A 24,262-nucleotide genomic window follows, 5' to 3' on the forward strand; every position below is an offset into this window, starting at 1 on the left:
TATCTTCTTAGTGTGTATCCTCTTTTATCCTAGATGTACTTGAAGGATATAATGGTACAATATTTGCTTACGGACAGACATCATCTGGGAAGACACATACTATGGAGGTAATGTGTCTGGAAATGAAACTTTAATGAAAATTTTTGGTAGGAGCATTAATTCATTCTAATCCTTTCTTTCATTGTAAGCTGTGCAAGACAACTTACTATGTACTCTTAATCAGAGTAGTTAAATTATAAAGGATAGAGTTACCACAGCCTTTTCTGTTCTTGGGAGGACAGCTCCCCTTTGTGTTTAAAGCTCCCCCCCCTTTAACCCTTTCCAAATAAGGTCTCTATTCTTATTAACCATGTTAAAAAAATCTTTCTTTGCTTCTTTAAATGTAATTGTTCTAGTAAAACTGTACTAGTGTAACTGTTGCTCTGGATTTCTTTGTTTTTAAATGGTTGTCTTAATGTTTCAATCAGGTACACTTCTATTACATTTGCAGTTGTCCAGGTAGTGTTGGTCCAAGGTGTGCTCAGCTCTAACATTGATCCTTTAACAGTGTTGCATGAGACAAGAACAGGGATCCAAAGAGCTCTATACAGCGGGGGAAACAGCGTTGTTCTTGCTGTAGTAGTTTGCATCAGACTTCATTTCCGAGGGTACCCTAATCTTCAGGAGCAGCTTTTGTTGGGGCATGAGCATCACAGAAAAGTACTGTGTGGTCATTCATGGAATGTTCTTAATGGTATACTGCATTTAAATTTGTATTCTTTCCTTTTCATCTCAAGGGGAAACTACATGATCCAGATGGAATGGGGATTATTCCAAGGATAGTGCAAGATATATTTAATTATATTTATTCCATGGATGAAAATTTGGAATTTCACATTAAGGTAATCTTTGTTTTCTTTAAATATTGTGGGTCAAAAGTGTCTCAAAACAAGCTTGTTAAGATGTCAGCAGGTATTTTTAGAGAAGAGTTTTTAAAACACTTTTAAAAACAACTGGTATATGTACGTGTTTCTTACATCAAACAGCTTGATACCAGAGTCCAATGCTCCAATGCTGTTTATTTTCTCAGTTCTGTTTCCTAACTTTGAAACAGAGCTAGCAAAGTCAGTTTAAACCAGAGGTGTTAAACTCATTTGTTACGAGGGCCAGATCTGACATAAATGTCACTTTGTCAGGCCAGACCATGTTGTACAAGATACTGGAGATATAAACTTTATAAAGATTATTTCAGATAATGAATGGCAGTAGCAGGCTTGACTGGAATTGGTGTCATATGCAGAGGGGCAGTAGGCATGGTGATATCACCATTGGTAATGTGATAGGTCTCAGTTTGGTACAGGAGGATGCAAAGAATAAATGGAAATAAGTCTAAAGGAATGAGCAGTGACTCATGAAAGCTCATATCCTACTGCAAATTTTGTTAGTATTTAAGATGCTACTGGATTCTTACTCTTTTTTACTGCTGTTAGAAACCAAAACATTTAAAAACCAGCGGGGAAACGTTTTAACCTTCCTGGACATTCAGTTGCTGACCTAAGAGTAGCAGTTCTCTTATAAAGGAATTTCAAATGGAGAATAGAAAGAAAAACTGCTGAATTGCAACTGATAATGATAAAGTCAAGTCAACACATCCTCCTGGACTGAACTGAGACCTAGGTTTCTTCTCTAGTTACCAGTGCCTGGTATTGTCATTTGGCATCTGAAATCAGTTCACTCTCCAAGGAAAGATGGACTCACATTCTGGCTGTATTTGAAGAAGTGAGCAGTGAAAGATCATGCCCTGCCATAAATTTTGTTAGTTTTTAAGGCACTACTGGACTCCTGTTCTCTTCCACTAATAAAGATTGCAAGCTGTGCTGTTAGGATACTTTCCCCCCTCATCTGTTAGAACTGGAAATTAGGATCGGTTTCCCCCTCCCTTGCGGTCTTCCACTAATAAAATAGTGCAGGATATGCTGCTAGGTGTCTGTCTGTTAGAACTGGAAAAGGGGATCTTTCTCTCAGACATTTTCACTCTCCCTCCATCTCTCTCTCTCTCTCTCTGAAGTGTGCATGCACATGAAAGCTTATACATGGAATAAAACTTTGTTATTCTTAAAGGTTCTACGGTACTCCATCCCTCCCTTTTCCTCTTCCTTCTTCCCCAAAGGAGGGGGGGAAGCCTTCAGGCAATTGAGAGAAGGGAGTCTTGGCTTTCTTTCTCTCCAGGAGAGGGGAGAGCTGGGTAAAAGCGAGCTACGATGCAAGAAACAAATGAGAGCCAGTTGCTCACAGGCTGTATAGAAGCCCAGGCCTGTTCCAGCCCATGGGCTGTATGTTTGACACCCCTGGTTTAAACTGAGAGCTTGATGTTTCTGTTTGGTTTGACATGTCTGTAGTGCCTAGCAATACAGATGTGCCTGAAAATGCTTTGATTTAATACTAGTTTTGACTGGTAGATTATTTTGTTCATCTCAGTAAATTATCTTGTTCATCTCAGTCACTACTCTAGAAAGAGTGCTTGTTCTGTTGAGGTTTAATTGTATACCAACTGCTCTTTCATAGGCAGACTTACTAATGCCTTTATGCTATCCAATTTTGCCTTTGTGAAATTTTATTGGTTACTCATTTAAATGACTGCTTCATATGTCAGTTGCAAATACATTTTGCCCCCAGATGTTATTGTACAATGAAAACTGTTCTTCAAAACTTTGAGATTTTAATGTGTTAAGCTTTACTGGAGCATAACAATTGAGTCAGCATCTTCTGCTCTGGTATTTCCAAGATCCCATGCTGCTCTCATCAAACCTAATCATTAATGGTTTTTATGATTATGTTGAAAGCTAGTCTGTTCTCCTTCCGTTTTATGTCTTGACTGTCTTTCCTTGTAGTGAACAGTGACTGATGAAAAAGGAGTATATTTCTGTCAGTAATCTATTAGGTTCAAGAAATTAATTCCATGTTACGAATAATAGAGAAACATAATGAAGATGTATAGGTCTAGTTGGTTTCAGAAGTCTAGTGACTGTGACCTGAGAACTGTCACGGCTGGGGCCGGGTCAGGCAAAGTCCAGAGGCAGTCCGAGGTCTGTAGCCAGTAAGCAGGAGGGTCCGAGGCGCCAAATCCGAATCACTGTAGAAGTATCGCAGGTCTGAGGTCCAGAAGCCGAGGTCAGGGAGTCCAGAAGTCCAAAGCCAAAGTCAGGGAGTCAGGAACCAAAGTCAAGCCGGAGTGGATGCTAGAATGTCAGGGAGATGACTAGTTGCTTCCACAAAGCTTCCTCCCAAAGCCCACAGCTATATAGCCCTCTGCTGGCTGTTGCCCGTTTGGGCTAATTGCTGGCTCAGGGAGGCAGCCAGGATCCTGTTACCACTCAAGCATCCTTGCTCTTAGAAGGGCCAGAATCCTCTCAGAACTCAGGGCTCAGGGAGCGTCTTGCTTGTGAGCGTGCCGCCCTCCTCCGATCCCTGAGGTCCTGCCGGAGGCGGTCACGCACACGAGCCACCCGAGAGGGCGAGGCAGGGGGGCTGGGATCTTCTCCAGCAGGAGGCAGGGGCACTGGTGCAGGTGGCAGGGGCACAGTTTCCTCATCAGACTCAACTTCCTCTGAAGGGTCCCCAGCACCCATGACAAGAACATCGCTTCTTAAAATATTTGTTTAATTATTGAAAAAGATCATCCTGACTTATTAGACCCTGCTTGATCTGTGAACATCCGCATTAAAGTGAAACTTGTATGTCTTACTAAGCTCTTTAAGAATATATAGTAAGAATAACTTTATATCCTATACAACATAAAATTTGATCAACTGATAGTTGTGCCATAATTCTCATTCACCTAAAGTGCAATTCTTACAATGTTGCAGTTGTCTAAACAGGCTATTCCAAAGTTTGGAGCAAAATGTTGGTGTTTGTAATCAGGTCCCCAGATGTGTATTTTGGGCTTGAAAAGCATCCCTAGAGAGGGTACTCTTCTATTCTGGGTCTAAAAGCAGTGTGGGGGCTTGGAAATAACACTCAGGATCAGGGAAACTGCTCGAGGTGGGGAATCAAGCCTTCCAGTGCCATGGCCATGTTCTGAAGTGATATACCAATACATAGGAGTATAGAGTGGGAAAGCTGCAGTACTGTAGTCGGAGCTCTGCTCATGATCTAAGTTCGATCCCAGTGGAAGCTGGCTTCAGGTAGCCGGCTGAAGGTTAACTCAGCCTTCCATCCTTCCAAGGTCGGTAAAATGAGTACCCCACTTGTTGGGGGGGGGGAAGTGTAGATTACTGGGGAAGGCAGTGGCAAACCACCCTGTAAAAAGTCTGCCGCGAAAACGTGAAAGCAGCATCACCCCAGAGTTGGAAACGAATGGTGCTTGCACAGGGGACTATCTTTACCTTTAAGACATGGGAGGGATGGTGGCTCAGTGGTAGAGCATCTGCTTGGTAAGCAGAAGGTCCCAGGTTCAATCCCTGGCATCGCCAACTAAAAAAGGATCCAGGCAAATAGGCATGAAAAACCTCAGCTTGAGACCCTGGAGAGCTGCTGCCAGTCTGAGTAGACTGTATTGACTTTGATGGACCAAGGATCTGATTCAGTATAATGCAGCTTCATACGTTCATGTTCATATGTACATTAATTTGGAAGATTTGTGCGAATATTGCTGAGAAGAGTCTTGTCTGTTTTACTGCAGACAATGTTTGAAACATTTTGGCTATAATGTACACATTTCGAATATGTCAGCAGCATATGAAACATCTAAAATGACATTAATATAATAAAGTGAAGTTGCTGCATTTGTTATCTTCTTAAGAGCTTTGTCTGACCTGGATCATCTTTGACCTAGTAGAAATGTATAGGTTTACCGGCTATGTTGTGTAGTTAGATAGGGATTACTGTTTTCATTATTTCCAGATATTTCTTATTCTTGCAGGTGTCATATTTTGAAATTTATCTGGATAAAATAAGGGACCTTTTGGATGGTGAGTGCACATTTATTCTTTGGAAATGACAGCTTGAAACAATATGTGCATGCTTATCATTGATCCAATGTTTGTTGAAGAACTAGAGGGACAGTCAAGTTAAGACCATGATCTATGCTGAAACTAGACAGAATAAGGTTAAGTGTGCAAAGACATATCCAAGCGGGCAGCCGTGTTGGTCTGAAAGCAGGAGTCAAGTTGTACCCTTAAGACCAACCAAGTTTTATTCAGACCGTAAGCTTTTGTGTGCTCTCTTAGCACACTTCTTCAGAGCACATGAAAGCTTACGGTCTGAATAAAACTTGGTTGGTCTTAAAGGTGCGACTTGACTCCTGCTTTGTTCAACTGCTTCAGACCAACACGGCTCCCCACCTGGATCTACAAAAGGACATGTATTTCCTTGTTGTTGTCCACCTAATTTATTTCTCAACATCAATCTATACATTATAAACATCATTCTAGTTTGCCATTAGAAAAAAAGAATACATAAAATGAAAATGGGTTAAGTATATGTAATGAGATAAACAGCCAATATCTCTTATTTGTGTATGTGAATATAAAACATTAATCTGATACACTGTTATTAAAGAGAAATACATTGGAATACTGTGGAAGTATTCTGTGATTTAAACCAGGCTGCAGGAGAAGGCAGCCCAGCCACAGGGAGCAGGTTGTTCCATGCTGGCTCAGCTCTGCGCTGGCTTTTCTTGCATCCTGGTTTAAACTAAGCTGCAGGAGTAGTGAAGCCCATCCCAGGATCAGATTGGCATTTTTGAAAACTTTTTTTAAAAAATTGGTTCTATGGGGAAAAATTTAAGATTTCTGCAAAATTATGGATCAAAATACCATACCAATATGGGAATCCCAATTTCCCCTCCCCCCTGGATCCAATAAACCCAAACCGAAAAAATACCAGTTAAAAACATTTGCACGCTCTTAATTACTTCATCAACAAAACCTGACATTTTGGCCTAGGCACATATGCACGTAGACACTCAGTAGTATTCTAACTTCTCAAAAAAGCCAGTTGGGGTCTAAATTATGCTGTGGCTGTCTTTTAACTTGATGTTGATGTTTATAGTGGAAAGGAGGGGTGGGGAGATTTGCACTTTATTTTTCATTTTTGCTGGAAGTGTTTTTAACTATTGCTGTGAGCTGCCTTGAACCACCCGGAAAGATGGATATAGATGCTTTTAATAAATAAAAGCTGATTGAAAAGTTCAGTGTCCTGCAGCAGGAAAGGACTAGTTCGGAGTTCTGAAGCATCAGGAAGCAGATTGAAAAGAGATACTAAATTTTGTAACTCTACAGTAGAAGGCTGTGGTGCAGCCATGCTTTGCAGCATTCCAGTCAGCCCATCTAATATCTTTAGAGTACAGAGAATGGTAACTGAAAACTGTCAAGCAATTGGGAAGCTCTTCCAGCGAGAAAAGACTAAAAAGTTTGAGGTTTAGAAAAATTTAACGTGCTAAGCTCTGTGAAGTGCTGTGATAAGCTCGTAAAAGAGAAATGGAAATAAGCTCGTAAAAAATAAGCTTGTAAAATTATTGATGACAGAAAGTTGACGGATAGGAAAGTTGGCTGGCAAGTAAGTTTATGACTGTCAAAGAAATACAGTGATGGCTACTAGGTTAGTAGTATTTAAACCAGGATTACAGAAATTCATATGGCGTAGATGTATCCACACATTTAAGTAGTGATAGTTAACAAACTTTAGAAGGGTATCTAAAGTGAACTAGCTGTTGAGAAACAGACTTGATGATGATCACCTTCATGTCTTCCTTGTGAGCTTTTCTGTGAGGCATGGATTACTCCTACTAGAAACCGAAAGAGATAGCAAGTGTTTCCAATGGGCAACGGTAATTTTTTTTAAAATGGTATTTTTTGCCATCTTTTCTCTATATGATCTCCAAGGTTTTAGGACCAATAAAAATCCCAATAAATAATTTAATTCAATGATAAGAGCAACGGATCAGTTACCAAAGGCTCAGGAGAATGAAACTGTCTTTGACAGAATTGGTGCAGTGTGTTCCATTAATAGGGCATTGGTTTAAAAAAACATGCTGTGTTTGTAGTTGCCTTCCACCCACTCTTTGCAGGAAGGGCACATGGAATAGCGCCTTAAATCAAACCTTAATGCACATGCAGGTTAACTTGGGAAGGTAATCCTTGTGATTTCTTCAGCCAGATAATAGCTGTCCAGCAAGAAGATAACTCTTGACTCTGCCTTTTTCTCTTCCAGTCTCCAAGACCAATCTTTCTGTTCATGAAGACAAAAACAGGGTACCTTATGTGAAGGTAGGTATAAGACTTGAGCCTAGTATCTTGGTTCACCTTGGAGTTCTTGTAACAGCTGCTATATACTTTTTACAGGGCTGCACTGAACGTTTTGTTTGTAGTCCTGATGAAGTTATGGATACTATAGATGAAGGAAAATCTAACAGACATGTAGCAGTCACAAGTAAGTAGTTTATTTGGCAAAAAGGGCTTGGTGTTCTATGCAAATAGTTCTAACATGGTGAGCACATACAAAGTAGATCCAGTATAAATAAAATGCACTAGTATTTCAATTATTGCACTTGTAAACTGCTGCACTAATTGCCAGATTCTTCTGCCTGGTTAATCTGGATTCACTAAAGTTAAATCTCTTAAAATGTTGGGAGTCACTGGCAATAACCCTTACACAACTCAGCCTTCACATCTTGGCTGGGAAGTGTGGAAGTGCCCCTGGACTTGGGGATCCACTGGCTTTTCTACAGTGCAAGGTTGGTGCGTATCTCTTCCATCAGGAAATAGATGACTGCAGTCTCTCATCTCCTGTTGAGGGAGAGGTATCTGTTTGTGAGGAAAGAAATAGGTTGTGGCTCTTATACTCCTTTTGGCTTGTGGCCATCTTCCCAACAGGCAGGCACTCTTTGAAAGGGAAATGAGAACTCGCTTCTCATTTCCCATTCAGGAGAGCGCTTGCAACTTGCAATTCAAATGCTTCATAGGAAACAGGAGGATGTAGGGGCAATAAGATGGTCAGATGCCGGCAGCTGCTTATATACAGTCAGTTTGTAGTCGTCTTGCTGTGAAGTTTCTTCTGCCTGTAATTACATATTTTTATTACTACATCTACATAAACAAGTCCTGATATTCATGATCCCTTAGAGAAAATATTTGTATCAGTTTTGACTAATACCTTGACCCTGGTGTATTTAATCACTCTGTACCTCTTCTCTGCTACCACAAAGAGTTTAATGTGGTTTTAAGGAGAACTATATCAGAATTTGTCAGGACCATGTATCTTCCTGTTAGCCTTTGGTCCCAAGGAACTATGCAATCTGTTGCTGTTGGTTTGTTCATTTAACCTCTTTCACTTTAGTTACTGGACAATGAAACTGACTTAGCCAATGAGATTTGTTGTCAGAATACATGTTTAACAAAGCCTATGAAATGTTTCTGTTCTAGACATGAATGAACACAGTTCTCGAAGTCATAGCATCTTTCTCATTAATGTAAAACAAGAAAATACTCAGACGGAACAGAAATTGAGTGGAAAGCTTTACCTTGTAGACTTGGCAGGTAGTGAAAAGGTAATACACATTTTTGAAATGTTGAATAGAAGATATTTTTGGATTTATATCCCGCCCTCCACTCCGAAGAGTCTCAGAGCGGCTCACAATCTCCTTTACCTTCCTCCCCCACAACAGACACCCTGTGAGGTGGGTGGGGCTGGAGAGGGCTCTCTCAGCAGCTCTCCTTTCAAGGACAACCTCTGCCAGAGCTATGGCTGACCCAGGGCCATGCCAGCAGGTGCAAGTGGAGGAGTGGGGAATCAAACCCGGTTCTCCCAGATAAGAGTCCGCACACTTAACCACTACACCAAACTGGCTCTCTAGAAAGTGAGTCATTATACTAAATTGTCCAGATAGGGGTGTAGGGTGTTGACATTATAGTACTGCAGTGGGTGTGGTGGCCTGTTAATCTGCATTGTGAGCCACAAATATTCAGCCTCCTCACTTTATATGCAGCAGCTTTTTGCAACCACGTGTGCTTAACCAGGAGTATCTGGAAGATACTAACACAGAAGTATATGTGATTGTCTTCTGTGTGTCCTGTATAGTCGAGTCTTAGCCTCCTTGGATTATTCTAGAAGGATCCCTTGGCCCCATGAAACGGCTTCTTGGAGATCGTAGCTGTAGCAGCAAAGCATTGGGTGGGGAAAATTTTATTGTACATGGGGAGTGGGGGAAACATGCATGTTTTTTTAAAATCCAGGTCAGAATTGATGATAAACTTGATTTATGATAGCCTTTATTTTAGGTTAGTAAAACAGGAGCAGAAGGTGCTGTGCTGGATGAAGCTAAGAACATCAACAAGTCTTTGTCGGCTCTTGGCAATGTCATTTCTGCTTTAGCTGAAAACAGTGTAAGTGTATCTCTGCTTTGAATGTGTGTGGTGAAAATCTCTTACGTTTTTTCTATTTGGTGATGTTGAATGTGGTTTAATATGATGAGAATCTACAGCAGGGGAAAAGATTTACAGTTGGATGTCTTTAACTCCCTTAATATGCTGTGCCTTCACGCTTATATAGAATTTTCTGCTTGAAAATGCTATTCTGTAAGTTTATGATCTCAGGATGTAATAATGCTGTGCTTTGCATAACTAGAAAAGACAAAGTGTTTATTCAAATGATACTTAGACAAAGTGCTGTAAACTAAACAGACTACCTTTTAATTTTTTTTACAGACATATGTTCCATATCGTGATAGTAAGATGACCAGAATCCTTCAAGATTCACTAGGTGGCAACTGTAGAACAACAATTGTTATTTGTTGCTCTCCATCATCTTACAATGAATCTGAAACAAAATCTACACTGTTGTTTGGTCAGAGGTGAGATTTTAAAATAAGAGTATGTTTATTGAGCACTATCTGGAGAAATTGTGCTGCCTTGGAAACCAATATACTCTAAATATATTGGTAGTCCACCTGATCTGCATTGCTTATCTCAGAGTTTGTCGGTAGTTGACTTCAGCAAATTTGCATTTAAAAGTCAGCATTCTACAAATGGATGGTGACATTGTTGGAGACCAGGATTATTGCTTGCAATGGCAGTGTTAGTGACCAGTTTTGTCAGTTTGCATAAATGGAATTCTTACCTCTTATAACCTCATCTGCAGCTCACCTTAAAACTTCTATGTGTGGCTACATTATGCTTAGACTTTTGATTAGGGAGATGTCAGGCCTGTACCTGAAACCTCTAGTCAGTTGTGGGGTGGGGAGGCAGGACTGCATCTGACCCCAGCTAGGGATGTCACTTCCTGTTGACATTCTAGAACCACATAGATTGGGAGGGGGGAATCCTAGGACATGTCACTTTTGGGGGTTGGCACCATTCCCCACCCCTTTCTCCTCCCATGGCTGTCAACAGCCGTGACAGGTAGGTGGGCAGTTGGCAAACCTTCTTCTGCTAGAGCAGGGGTGACCAAACTTGCTTAACACAAAAGCCACATAGAATAAATGCCAGATGTTTGAGAGCCAAAAGGCATGAACATCAGATGTTTGAGAGCCGGAAGGAAAGAAGAAAGGAAGGAAAATAGATGGTTCGGTGAAGGAGAGGTGGAAAGAAAGCAACTTTAACTTTGAATGCATTCTCCAAGCCACTGACTGGCTTGAATCGGAGAAGTGATTTAAAGAGACAAATGCCTTCTCCATTCTGGCCAATGAGATGGTGGGGGCCACAAAATATGTGTGAGAGAGCTGCATGTGGCTCCCGAGCCACAGTTTGGCCACCCCTGTGCTAGAGTAATTTACAAGATGAATGAAGTATCTACATGTGAGTTTATCATTTGAAGAAGTATGGAGATATTGAAAAACTATTTGAGGCTACTATAAAGTCATATGAACATATGAAGCTGCCATACTGAATCAGACCCTTGGTCCATCAAAGTCAGTATTGTCTACTCGGACTGGCAGCGACCAGTGCTGTAGATTTAAATTAAAATTCTTAGTATGTATCAGACCTGGAGTATTTTATGAACTGGCCAACATATTTGTTAACATAGTGAATTTTTAATTTGCCTTTCTAGAGCCAAGACTATCAAGAACACTGTTTGTGTTAATGTAGAGTTAACTGCAGAGCAATGGAAGAAAAAATATGAGAAAGAAAAGGAGAGAAATAAGACATTACGCAACACAATACAGTGGCTTGAAAATGAGCTCAATAGATGGCGTAATGGTTAGTTGAATCTTCATTGCTGTCTTCACTGTTTCTCTGATCACTTGCCAAATAAGTACATTCCTTATTGCATTGCAGACTTGTCTTGGTTGTAAAGATGGAAAAATCTCAGACTTCCAGCTGTATAGGTATCTGATATGAAACTTGCACCTGAGTAGAGTGTTATTACAGCCCTTCTAAATAATTTCTTCTTAACTGAATACTGCCTTTCAGTTCTTCATGCTAAGACCTGAAAGGGTGTTCTCCAGTTGATTAAGACATTACTCCATAAACTATAGCTGCATTATGGAATCCACAGATAAGCTTTTGGGGAGTGAAATAGCCTTAAAAATGTGAATATTTTATTCTTTGTGAAAGTTGTGCCCTGTTTTGGCTAATCTTAATATTGAATCAGCTTGTAAATATGTTTCCAGCAATATAGATAACATTTGTTTGGGGATTAATTGTATTTCAAGGTGAGACTGTACCTGTTGATGAACAGTTTGACAAAGAGAAAGCCAACTTAGAAGCATTTGCCATGGATAAGGATGTTACTATTACTAATGATACTCCAACTGCTCCTATTGGAGTGGTAGGCAGTTTTACTGATGCTGAAAGGCGAAAGTGTGAAGAAGAAATCGCTAAATTGTACAAACAACTAGATGACAAGGTATGTGTTAGATTTTAATGCACATGCTTTATCTTGGAATTTAAAATATTACTACAATCTCCCAGTGTGTGTTCTGATAAGCAAACAGCATCTCTCCACTGTAAATTAAAGGAATTTGTGTTGTTTCTAATGGAAACTGGAGGCTGTTTTTGTTCTTACTCAGATGAGACTGTAAGGGGCAGCTGATCTTAGGCAGTGTAAAAATTGATGGCAGCTGTGTTTCAGTACTTTGAGTACCTGAAAGTGCATGTTTTGAATAGTTTTGAAGTGACTAATTTAAGTTCAGTGACAAAATTGATGAGCTGAAAAATACCTTGGTACATTCTCATGACAGAGTTCTTTGTGTTCCAGTTTTCTATGGTACCAGATAACTTTGTTGTGTGCTGAACATGGTTAGTTGGAAAATTTTAAACTGAGATTTGGCCAGAATATGGCATCTATGGGTGTGCCCAGGTTTAAGATGCATAATCAGGATTCCTGGCTTTTTTGGTAGCCCGCTTCCACTTGTATTGTGCACTATTTTGATCTTCTCAAAAGTGGGTTACCACATGGTAAGAGAGGCTGCCGTTTAAGGAACAGTCCTATTAAACAATCTCAATACTGCTTACTATGTCGCAGTAGTACTTATGCCATGCTTAGTTATTTTTGGTGGTTTCAGACTTCTAAAATCCTAATGTATTGGTTATTGAATGTCCCATTTTGTTGGTTGTACTGACTCACTATGTGTAATCCTCCTTGCACCCCTGTGAGAAAGGCAGACTATAAATAACATAGCCCAAATAATTTCAGTAGCCAAGCAATTCATCTCCTTTCTTAAACATTTCTTTTATTCCAAGGGAACTCAATATATTTCATCAGCCATTAAGGGTGACTGAAACTATAATAAATAACACAGAAAGAACCAGTTGGATCTTTATCACTGTCTTAAATATGAAGCTGACCAAGCACTTTTTATCCTATCACAGTTACTATACAGTGGTTCAGTATGGATAAAGGTGCTTAATAATGACGCTGAAAGTATTCAGGCAACTTTTTCCCAACAACTCCTGGGTGTTCTGGATGTGTTCCATATTTGGCACTTTGCACTGAACTGGGCCAACATCTCAGAAACAAAAATTTGATTATCTAGTCTTAAATGTTGGCTCAAAATACATTTTAGAGCCCCAACAGATTCTCTAATTTCATGTCTAAAAACTGACTCATATAGTGTCACCTGGTTTGCAAACATTGAAAAGAAAATTCATCAATAAGGCTTTTCAGCTGATTACTTCATTTTAATGGAAGAAACTGCCATTTTTCATACAATCTAGCAAAGACTGTTCAATTGTGAACTTCAAAAAATTTGCCCTTGACAATCTCAACCCCTCATCCCAAGCCTCTTTAAACCTTTCACTCCAACACAATTAAATGGCTAGGTACCTCTATGATCTTGATGCACCTTCTTACTGCAGAGCATGTACATCGACACAATTAAATGCTTTCCCTTCTAATATATTATTGGGCAGATTAAAAAAAACTCCCTTTCATGAAAGGTTGCATAATTCTGCTCTGAAATCCTTAGATTTGATCCAACATATTATTTTAGATTGTCAACTACATACATTTTCTCATAAGAAATTTTGATTGCCATTATTTTATTCTGTTTCCAGTGCTAACAAAGATAGAATTATTCAATGTCTCTTAAATGTTGTTAATACTGAAATCACAGCTTTGGTTGCAAAGTTTCTGGCTGATGCAGCCAAAACCAGACATAGGCTTTTAAAAAGAGTTCTTTTTATTTTATTGTTCATGGTCATATATTAGCTGGTCAAAATTGTTATCGTGTATTTTAATCCTATTATGCCCCTAAGGGTGACTGAAACGATAATAAATAACATAGAACCGGTTGGATCTTTATCACTGTCCTAAATATGAAGCTGACCAAGCACTTTTTATTGAACTTGAACATTTGAATTGATTGTATAGTATAAGAGGATTTATTTTTTTATATACAGGATGAAGAAATTAATCAGCAGAGCCAGTTGGTTGAAAAGCTGAAAACACAGATGTTGGACCAGGAAGAGGTGAGTTTAGTTCTTGGTGGTGTTTGTTTTTTTAACATGTAGTATCCATTAATTGCTTGAGCAAGTCTACTAGACCAGGGATCCTCAATTTTGAAGCCAGCAAGTGCCTTTGGAATTCTGACATAGTGTAGTGGGCACAGGTACAGATGGCTGCCACAAAATAACTGCTTCAAGTAGGTGTAGCCAGCCACAAAATGGTTGCTGCATCTTACCTTCAGTCACAAGGTGAGGATCACTGAGCTGTGGCGACAGCTGCTGCCAAAATATTTTTAAATATCTGCACAGCCAATCATATCTCCTGTGAGCTATCAGAAACCTTGCTGGGTAAAAAAGCTCCTCCTGACCTCACCCACTTTCTAAACATACTTGGTGAGCACTGTGGTACCAAGAATCCTTGTACTAGACTGTAGTACAAAAAAAAGCATCATGTGCAGGAATATGTGGGATAGTTTTACAGATAATGTTTCTGCTGAAATTAAATGTAACTTGGAGTACTACCACTATTTCAGTTTTATTTTTTTTAACATTTCAGGAAGGTTGTTATGTCAAATTTTCTAAGATTTCATTTAGCATATCTGTGTTATGTCTTCAGAATCACCTTTGTGAGCACTACTGAAATCTAAGAACTCAGAACTGAGAGCATAGGCCAGTTTATTATGGAACATTCCAATGAACTGTTAAGTTGCATGTAGCTGAGCAAGGTACCAAAATATACTCAGGCAATTTCACCTAATCATCAAGTAGGAAATTAGGAGCATGTTAATATTTGTAAAATGAATAAAGTCTGCCATTTTAAAGTTGAGTCAATAACTGCTTAAAGCAGACAATTGACATTACTTCTGTGTGTAGCTCCTAGCATCTACTAGGCGGGACCAAGACAATATGCAAGCCGAACTGAATCGCCTCCAGGCTGAAAACGATGCCTCTAAAGAAGAAGTGAAAGAGGTGCTCCAGGCCCTTGAGGAACTTGCTGTCAACTATGACCAGAAGTCTCAGGAAGTGGAGGACAAGGCAAAGGAATATGAGCTGCTCAGTGATGAACTTAATCAGAAATCGGTAGGAAATGGGGGCAAAGAATCCAGCATCTCTAACTTTTTAGTTGCTGGGAGTTATGAACCAAACATTAAATATTCTTTTTAAAGCTAGGTTTCATGTATGTTTGTGCAGTCCAAGGACAACTGAAATTACGTGCATTCATGAGCCATTCATTTGCTAAAAGTGGCTGCATAAAGTTGTGGGGGTTTTTTGGCTGCTGTGTACTTGTCACCTATTTCAGATGCAGGCTAAGAGGAACTAGGTCATAAACAAGTCAGTTTAGGTTCCCAGATTAGAACCCCTTCTCTTTGTTTCAAACCAGTGTAATCTCATATAGCAACATCATGTGCGATTGTGGTGGTATTGTTAAGAGTGTTGGGCTAGGAAAGGGAACACAAGTCTCTTGTAGTGATGAAACTCATGGGTGAACTTAGGCCACTCACTGAAACTGATGTATACCTCACAGAGCTGTGTTAGAATAAAATAGTGGAGGGGATAGAATCATATACACCAGTGGTCCCCAACCTTTTTGGCACCAGGGACCGGTTTTGTGGAAGACAGTTTTTCACGGACCGGGGGTGGGGTGGAATGGTTTCGGGATGATACCATTATGTACTTTATTTCTATTAGTTTGATGTGGTGGTTAAGTGCATGGACTCTTATCTGGGAGAACTCGGTTTGATTCCACACTCCTCCTCTTGCACCTGCTGGAATGGCCTTGAGTTAGCACTAGCTGTCTCAGAGTTGTCCTTGAAAGGGCAGCTGTTGGGGAGAGCTTTCTCAGCCCCACCCACCTCACAGGGTGTCTGTTGTGGGAGAGGAAGGTAAAGGAGATTGTGAGCTGCTTTGAGACTCTGAAATTCGAAATGGGGGGCAGGATATAAATCCAATCTCGTTGTCTTATTATTATTACTACATTGTAATATATAATGAAATAATTATACAACTCACGGCCCGGTTGCTAACAGGCCACGAACCAGTAGCGGTCCACGGCCTGGCGGTTGGGGACTCATGATATACACTATCCTGTATTCCTTGGAGAAAAGGCAGGATTAAACAGATAAATGATACACAGAATCCATTAAACTGAAGAAAACTAAAGCCTTATGAGCCATTTCATTGCAGCTCATACTTATAGCATCACATATGCCTGCTGGTTTGGCAGTGTCTGTAGAGTCTCTGAAAGACTATGATGCATTTGGCAGCTCTAGTAGCATTTTTAAACTAGTTCCAGGATGAGTATTTGTAAGATTGTATTGTAAGATCTGCACTGTAATTTGAAGCTGTAAGAGGTACTTACTCAGAAACTTTTGAATGGAAAGGGTGTACTTAAAGATCAGGTCTTTTTCTGAGCAGGGACACAGTTCCTGCTGGCTTGAGGTCAGGTGGTATGGCCTAATATGCAAATGAGATCCCATTGGGCTTTTTCTACAAAAAAAGCCATGTGTGAAAGAATGGTGACATTAATGGTGTGGCCTAATATGCAGATAGGTTCCTGCTGGGCTTTTTCTAAAAAAAAAAAACCCCTGTTAAAGATTACATTTATGTAATGAAAGAAACCTTAGTACATATGGTGTATTAGTACCACTGAATTCCAGAAGGTAGCCTGCCCTTGCTCATCCATGGCTGCCCATATCATCCCACTTCACACTCCTTTTTAGGAGTTGCATTTTTTTTTTGTATACAGATAACATCTGCTATGCATTTTTTGTCTGATTATACTTGTCTTGTTTCAGATTACATTGACCAGTATAGATGCAGAACTTCAGAAACTTAAAGAAATGACCAATCACCAGAAAAAACGGGCCACCGAAATGATGGCATCTTTACTGAAAGATCTTGCAGAAATAGGAATTGCCGTGGGGAATAATGATGTGAAGGTAAGTGGGAACTCAGGCTCTCACAGAACAAATCCACACCCTGTCCTGGATAGCTCAGGCAAGCCCAATCTCGTCAGATCGTGGAAGTTAGGCAGGGCAGACCTGGCAAATACTTGGATGGAAGACTTCCTTGGAATATCAGGAATGGGAGGCAAAAGCAGGCAGTATCAAGCCACTTCTCTGAATGTCCTCCATACCCCGGTAGGTGTTGCCAGAAATCACATGGCTTCCTGGAGTTTTGGGGTCCAATAGACCAGATGAGACCATTGGTTCATATAGCCCAATACATTGACCAGCTGCTTGCCCTGGAGGGGCAAACAGCGCATAGAGGCCAAGGCCTTCTCCTGGTGTTGCCTCCTCCTTTCCCTGTTGTTCAGAGGTTTACTGACACTGGTTGTGGAGGTTTTGTTTTCTCACCATGACTGGCAGCCATCGACAGACCTCTCCTCCCTAGGTCTTTATTCTGGCAGCCTTATCCAACCCATGGAAAGGTTATTCCTGAGATTGTAGAACTTGCACAGAGGGATAGTTGCAGAGGCCCTGCAGGGAAGAATGGGAATGGTGTGAAATCATTCTTTCTGTGTCTTCTGAAGTGTAACTCTGCTGCCAAAAGAAAAGGCAGGCAGTTCTACCCTATTTCTCCCCCTTTCTGCAGCACCCCATTCCTCTGTGCAGGTCCTACAGTGCCAGGAATGATCTTGCTGGGGGTCAGATTGTGGGAATACAGGAAAACTAGACAGTACTTTCTGTGCACACATGGTTGGATACAGGCCACAATCAGTTACTACTGTTGTTGGTTCCTCTTCAAAATATTGGTAACCTGTAGAATAAAGGAATGTTAAGTTTGGTGTAGTGCCAGTTTGGTTAGTGGCTAAGTGTGTGGACTCTTACGTGGGAGAACCGGGTTAGATTCCCCACTCCTCCACTTGCACCTGCTGGAATGGCCTTGGGTCAGCCATAGCTCTGGCAGAGGTTGTCCTTGAAAGGGCAGCTGCTGTGAGAGCCCTCTCAGCCCCACCCATCTCACAGGGTGTCTGTTGTGAGGGGAGAAGATATAGGTCAGGGGTGGCCAACAGTGGTTCTTCAGATGTTTTTTGCTTACAACACCCATCAGCCCCAGCCAGCATGGCCAATAACTGGGGCTGATGGAAGTTGTAGGCAAAAAACATCTGGAGAGCTACTGTTGGCCACCCCGATATAGGCGATTGTAAGCTGCTCTTGAGTCTATGATTCAGAGAGAAGGGCATGTATAAATCTGCAGTTCTTCTTAACAAACCATGTTATAACAGTAGGATATCTAATGCAGTGGTCTAAAATGTGCATAGTCATAAACAAAATATTCTTCGTATTATACATAGCTGTGATATAGAAACCCTAAAGTTAGGGAGTTCATAATTGTTAAACTTTTTATCAGTTGTCAGACCTATAGATAAAAAGAAAATGCTTTGAAAACTGTCTTGAATGGTGGATATGATTACCCCAATGTATATATTGCATGATTATTTTTAATATTTAAAAAATTCAAAATTTTCATTTTCAGCAACCAGAAGGAACTGGCATGATAGATGAAGAATTCACAGTTGCAAGACTCTACATCAGTAAAATGAAGTCTGAAGTGAAAACCATGGTAAAGCGGTGCAAACAGTTAGAAAGCACTCAAACAGAAAGCAATAAGAAAATGGAAGAAAATGAAAAAGAATTAGCAGCCTGTCAGCTTCGTATCTCACAGGTGAGTGTTGTCTTAGTCAATTTGTTACTTCTGCTTCTTGAATGCTGGGCTAGCAAAATGTTTGCAAGGAGACAGAATTTTACACTAATAAGCATTGGAGGATTTTTAGAAAATATAAGCAGTTAATTGTGTATTCATTTTTTTCTAGTGAGCCTAGTGTTCTGTAGCCTTTGAATCAAGTATGAGTGATTTTTGACAACACTTTAGCAGCTTTTCCAGCTGAGTTTTTTTTTATGCCTTTACAGTGAACATGGTTTAGTTATCAGTAGGAGTCTTCATTTTTATTATAGTATTTATATATCTGAACTAAAGTAGTTCAAGCTTGCTGCTGTGCAAAGCTGTCATTAATAATGTACAAAGGTAACACTTGTATTGGATGTTGACTACTCCCACTGCTGGCAGAAGGCACCTCTTGTGCCAACATCTTGTGTTCTTGAAAGTGATATTCATCTTTTTTTCAATCCAATAGCATGAAGCTAAGATCAAGTCACTTACGGAGTATCTTCAAAATGTGGAACAGAAGAAAAGACAACTTGAAGAGTCTGTGGATTCCCTTAATGATGAACTGGTTGAGCTTCGAGCACAAAGTATGATTTCATAACGTATTTGTAGTGCTGAAGAATATGAGTTGTGAGGTTTGGAAGTCCCATCTTCCAGGATCAGTTATTTGTGGAGTTGTCCCTGGGCAGGCTACTTTTAGCCTCTTGACTGTAATGTGGAACCGGTAATGGCTTACTTCACATATACTTGGCGATCCTTATATTCATACTCTGAGGTGCATTTAATACTTGTGAAAAGTGCTAATACAGCCATGTTGCTGCCCAGAGACATCTGTCTGGCTGCTTTTGGAAACAAGATATAGAATCAGATTGGTCTAGTCCAACAGGACTGCTGTTTGATACTCTTTGTGTATAGCATACTGTTGTAGGAGTGGCATGCTGTGACTGTGAAATTGTGTATTCAGAAGTCTGTTTCTTTTTCTCACTAGAAAAAGTCCATGAAATGGAGAAGGAGCACTTGAACAAAGTTCAAACTGCAAATGAAGTCAAGGCATGTAAACTGTATATTAATAGATTGTTCAAAATGAATTTCTTCAAAAATACAGCTTCTAATTTCAATGTTGTAAAAATAATCAGAGTATTTGATTCTTTAGCAAGCTGTTGAGCAGCAGATTCAGAGCCACCGTGAAACTCATCAAAAGCAGATTAGCAGCCTGAGAGATGAAGTTGAAGCAAAGGAGAAACTCATCACTGAACTGCAAGAGTGAGTGCTGCAAACTTTAACGTTTGTGGATGAAAGTAGTAATTGCCGCAGAGTTCTAGAATTGAAAGAAGCATTGTAGGCTGTCTAGTCTACACTCTTCCCTGACCCTGCTCAATGCAGGAAATCCAAAGTAAAAGCTAGGTGTCTTCAGCCTCTTCTTGAAGATACCACCTCTCCTGCTAGTTCAGTTATTAAACCGCTCTTCATTATTTACTTTAACTGTGTCCCTCGTACCAGCTAGTAAGACATTGTGTATCTTTGCAAAATAATATCATCCGTTCATGTTGATTTAAGGCTGATTTTGCAAGGAACTAATTTAAACCATCACAAGCCTTTTTTCAAAGTACACTCTGTTTGTGTCTTCCTTGTTCAGCTTCAATCTGTCTGATTCTGCATGTTTTGTGGATTGCAGTTACAGTGACATGCAGAAATGATTCTATGATGTATATATTTTGTTATTTAGACTTCTCTATGTCACAGGATGAGGATCTGTTGACTTTTGAAGAACTCTTCTCTCTTCATAATTGCATGTTTGTTCCTTTCTGTGTTCAGTCAAAATCAGAAAATGATGCTTGAGCAGGAACGACTCAGAATTGAGCATGATAAGCTGAAAGCTACTGATCAAGAGAAAAGCCGGAAGCTGCATGAACTTACGTAAGTAAAAGTTACAATGAAAATAGCCTATAGCTTTGCATGTTTCGTAGCTAGCAATGTGTGAAAATGACTACTAAAATACTATGGACTTTTCATACCTGTGTATCCTAGATAATGTGTATGGGAGGGGCCATAGTTCCTTTCTATAAGTTGGTGATTAGGAAATTCAGTGATAGCACATTAAGCATCTGTGCTTTTGTACTAGAAGCTGTTCTCAAAAGCCCAAATGATAAGTTCCCTTTGGTAAATACAGTAGTGTATCTTACCCTACATTGTCAAGTATCTCTCATTAAAATGGCTTGCACACTTTGACATTTGGAAGAAAGGTGGCATGCAGTTCTGTGTAATAGTCATGAAGTCAACAGTTGAGACAAGCTCCAAAGGTTTTGTTTCAGATTCATTCCATTATATCAAAAGCATTGGTGTGGCATGCCTTTTGAAAGATTTGTTACAAATTGTTTGACCGACAGTGTGCACATAGCATCCTTTAAGTCCTTAATAGCATTTTGTGTAGTCCACCCTGTTCTGTGTGATGTCAGAACTGTCCAAAGAGCTCTTGAATTGTGAAATTAATATAGAGAAAAGGGACTAGGGACTATATCAGATATTTGCTTCCTATAATAATTTATATAAAAGTGATTGTTAAGGTTTGTTTTCTCTTCATGCTCTTAAGATTTTTCTTGCCCCTCTGTGTCACCTAAAACTATGTTACACTCTTGGGTCTGTGCAAGCTTTCCTGTGATTTGCTCAGTAATCAAAAATTCCACAAGTTTTGGACAGCTTGAAAGCTTGCACACTGTGTTGTGTCATTGAAGCGGATTCTAATAAAAGGTATTATATGGATTGCAGTTTGTCTTTGGATTGTGATTTTGGACCATGGCTATGAACAAATTTTGTCCAGATGTTGTCCCTGTTTTTTCCTGGTTACGGTTGATAAGTTCAATTATCCTTTCCTCTCTCTGCTGACAAAGCTGTTAGCTCCTTAAACAAAATTGTTTGTGATTTGACCTGTTTTTTTCAGGAGAAGCTGAGAACACATGGTCAGGGTATATTCTTCACATATCACTGACCATTCTGAATGCCATGCATAAAACATGTTGGAAGTTTATATTCTCCCCCATGCCCTATCCCATGTAGACGGGCTTCCCATAAAGCTTACTGCAGCCTAACCTCTCAGTTTTCAGCACGTGGACAAGGATTGCTTTGCTTCAATAAGAATTTAGTGTTCTGTTCTGAGACGCAGAGGCAGTTCTTTGAGTTTGAGGTTTTATGATGCATATCCTTTGTGTGTCGCATTATTGTAAACCAGTTTGAACCTCGGATTGACAGCCTCTGTTTCTTCCAAAGTTTTGAATCTGAATTTTTGTTACTTTTAGGGTTATGCAAGATAGGCGAGAACAAGCAAGGCAAGATTTGAAAGGTTTGGAAGAGACTGTGGTAAGTAATTTATGCAGAATGGTTTTTTACATGGTTGAGTTTCTCAGTTTAGAATGTTACTAAAAGATCTTGTATTATTAGGCCAAAGAACTTCAGACCCTGCACAATCTGAGGAAGCTGTTTGTTCAGGATTTGGCTACCAGAGTGAAGAAGGTAATGCAGAATGTTAACTGGGTTTGTTTCAAAGTTTGCTGCCACTTTTTGGGCTGGTTTCTTTGGAAGCTAAACTCATAGATTGCTCTTCTTCCTTCCTACAGAGTGCTGAGATTGACTCTGATGACACTGGGGGTAGTGCTGCTCAAAAGCAGAAGATCTCTTTTCTGGAAAATAACCTTGAACAGCTCACAAAAGTCCACAAACAGGTATTCTTGCATTGCTAGCTTCTGTGACCTTGACCATAGATTTATGAAAACTTGGTCACTTTTGTAGATCCTAGAGTCCTTGGACTGATGTGATGCCTCAAGAAACTGTGACTTTTAGGCTAATATTTCTTACTCTATTCTATGTGTTAATGAAGGAAGTTCAAAAACTCCTGTCAACTTTGACACTTTAAAGGGCCTTGGTTTGTTTTATTTTTCCCATTGCAGCTAGTTGTTCTTTAAAACCACAGTGGAGGATATTGAATCCTGAACAGATGTTGCTGATGTTCAATGTCACTCATTTCTTTCAGTGGTTAAAACTTGAGGGAAATTGAGAAAGTTTCTTGACTGTTCACCTGGAAGAGCTGCCTTCCATATTTCAGCCAATGGTCGCTAGAGGTTTTAAGAAGATCTTGTTTGACCAATTTTGTCATTTTTAGTGGAAATACAGATTTCTCTTACCTTCCTTGTTACCCTATAATTTTTGAAGCAATTTTTTTTAACAGCAAAATTATACTACACTGAATCATTTCTTTATATACATTAACTGTGGCTAAGGTTAGAGACAGATGCACTCAATTAATTTTTTTGCTTGTGCTATTACTGCACATGGATTTCCAAATCTATTGGTGGTTCATATTTTACATTTCTCTGTGTTCTGACCTCTGGCTTTTTGTAATCTTGAATTAATGAGATTCCTTTGGCAGCAAAGCTGGATATGAAGGGTGTTGGTTTTTTTCCCCTCAGCTGGTACGTGATAATGCAGATCTTCGCTGTGAGCTTCCAAAACTGGAGAAACGACTTAGAGCTACAGCTGAGAGAGTTAAGGCTTTGGAGTCTGCCCTGAAAGAAGCCAAAGAGAATGCATCTCGTGATCGCAAGCGGTATCAGCAAGAAGTTGATCGTATTAAAGAAGCTGTCAGATCGAAGAATATGATCAGAAAGGCACATTCTGCACAGATTGGTAAGTGGGAAAATGGAGCAGCATAGTCACTGCAGGTGGAATGTGCGTGATGTGTGTTGGCTGAGAATAAATGTTTGTGTATGGCATGTTGTTTTAAAGCATGCCATACACAAAGAGATCCACAAAGATGCATTTTTGAGTGTTGTTGCTGTCTCAAGTTGGTTAGTAATTTGGAAAAAACAATTACAGTTTATACGTCAGTACTCTGTGCATTTTTAGGGCAACTGTTAGCTGTTCTGCACACTTGCAGATTTAAATATTTTAGAAGTGCAAGCTTCTAAATATTACTTTCATTAGACTGTTGGCATGCAAGAAATGTATGTGACGATATAATACAAAACTGGTAACCTGTGTGTTCTCAATTATGGTTAGGTGCTCTTCTGGGCACTTAAAGGTGTGCTGTTTGTGTTGTCAGTGGGATCATTGCCAGAAGACTTCCAAACATCATAGGTTTAGGGAAGTCAAAGAAATGACACCATTCATCCTCACACTTCAGAATATTTTCCCATATAATGTGTAGAGTTAATTGTATTGAAGTGGCAGTCCTCATAAGTCCTGTGGTCTGCTTCATCTTTAACCCTTTTCTTCCATGCAGCTAAGCCTATTCGCCCTGGCCAGCATCCAGCAGCTTCTCCAACTCATCCAAGTGCAATTCGGGGGGGAGGTGCTTTTACACAGAACAGCCAGCCCGTTGCCCTCCGTGGAGGTGGAGGACGACAGGACAAAGTGTAACATCTACGTCATACAGGTTGGCTTTTAACTCAATTCTTATTTATTTCATTATAAAATTGTAAAGGAAGGAAAGTATTTCTTAGGAAAGTGCGGGGTATGAAATTAAAAAATTACGAAGTCCTAAAAGCACAAGAATTATTTGCACTGTAGCTCAGTTAGAGGACAGCAGTATTTACACAGTAACATAAAATACAACATGCAGTCTCCAGTCTGCATACTTACAGATACTACTTATCAGAAGGCTTTTAGGACCACAATTAGACGGTTGCCAACTCTTGAAAAAGGGTCTTCTTGAAACTGTCTTTATCAAATGTCTGCCAGGA

At 39.8% G+C, this 24,262-nt stretch overlaps 1 protein-coding gene across 1 annotated transcript in view; it reads left to right on the forward strand.

Moving 5' to 3' along the window:
- KIF5B (kinesin family member 5B) overlaps nt 1-24,262 on the forward strand; it is a 38,728-nt gene that overhangs the window by 10,931 nt on the left and 3,535 nt on the right. Inside the window, exons 3-25 of the mRNA XM_060248183.1 lie at nt 34-107; nt 777-881; nt 4,901-4,949; nt 7,192-7,247; nt 7,323-7,410; nt 8,403-8,527; nt 9,258-9,362; nt 9,684-9,829; nt 11,026-11,174; nt 11,630-11,823; nt 13,818-13,886; nt 14,736-14,942; nt 16,658-16,801; nt 18,342-18,530; nt 19,000-19,117; nt 19,519-19,584; nt 19,688-19,793; nt 20,346-20,447; nt 21,824-21,884; nt 21,966-22,037; nt 22,142-22,246; nt 22,991-23,207; nt 23,803-23,955. Of these exons, the coding sequence (XP_060104166.1) occupies nt 34-107; nt 777-881; nt 4,901-4,949; nt 7,192-7,247; nt 7,323-7,410; nt 8,403-8,527; nt 9,258-9,362; nt 9,684-9,829; nt 11,026-11,174; nt 11,630-11,823; nt 13,818-13,886; nt 14,736-14,942; nt 16,658-16,801; nt 18,342-18,530; nt 19,000-19,117; nt 19,519-19,584; nt 19,688-19,793; nt 20,346-20,447; nt 21,824-21,884; nt 21,966-22,037; nt 22,142-22,246; nt 22,991-23,207; nt 23,803-23,939 (2,684 nt within the window). The 3' untranslated portion in view covers nt 23,940-23,955. The remainder of the gene's footprint in view (nt 1-33; nt 108-776; nt 882-4,900; nt 4,950-7,191; nt 7,248-7,322; nt 7,411-8,402; nt 8,528-9,257; nt 9,363-9,683; nt 9,830-11,025; nt 11,175-11,629; nt 11,824-13,817; nt 13,887-14,735; nt 14,943-16,657; nt 16,802-18,341; nt 18,531-18,999; nt 19,118-19,518; nt 19,585-19,687; nt 19,794-20,345; nt 20,448-21,823; nt 21,885-21,965; nt 22,038-22,141; nt 22,247-22,990; nt 23,208-23,802; nt 23,956-24,262) is intronic.

The sequence above is a fragment of the Heteronotia binoei genome, chromosome 10 (genome assembly GCF_032191835.1).
Source record: "Heteronotia binoei isolate CCM8104 ecotype False Entrance Well chromosome 10, APGP_CSIRO_Hbin_v1, whole genome shotgun sequence".
Lineage (NCBI taxonomy): Eukaryota > Metazoa > Chordata > Lepidosauria > Squamata > Gekkonidae > Heteronotia > Heteronotia binoei.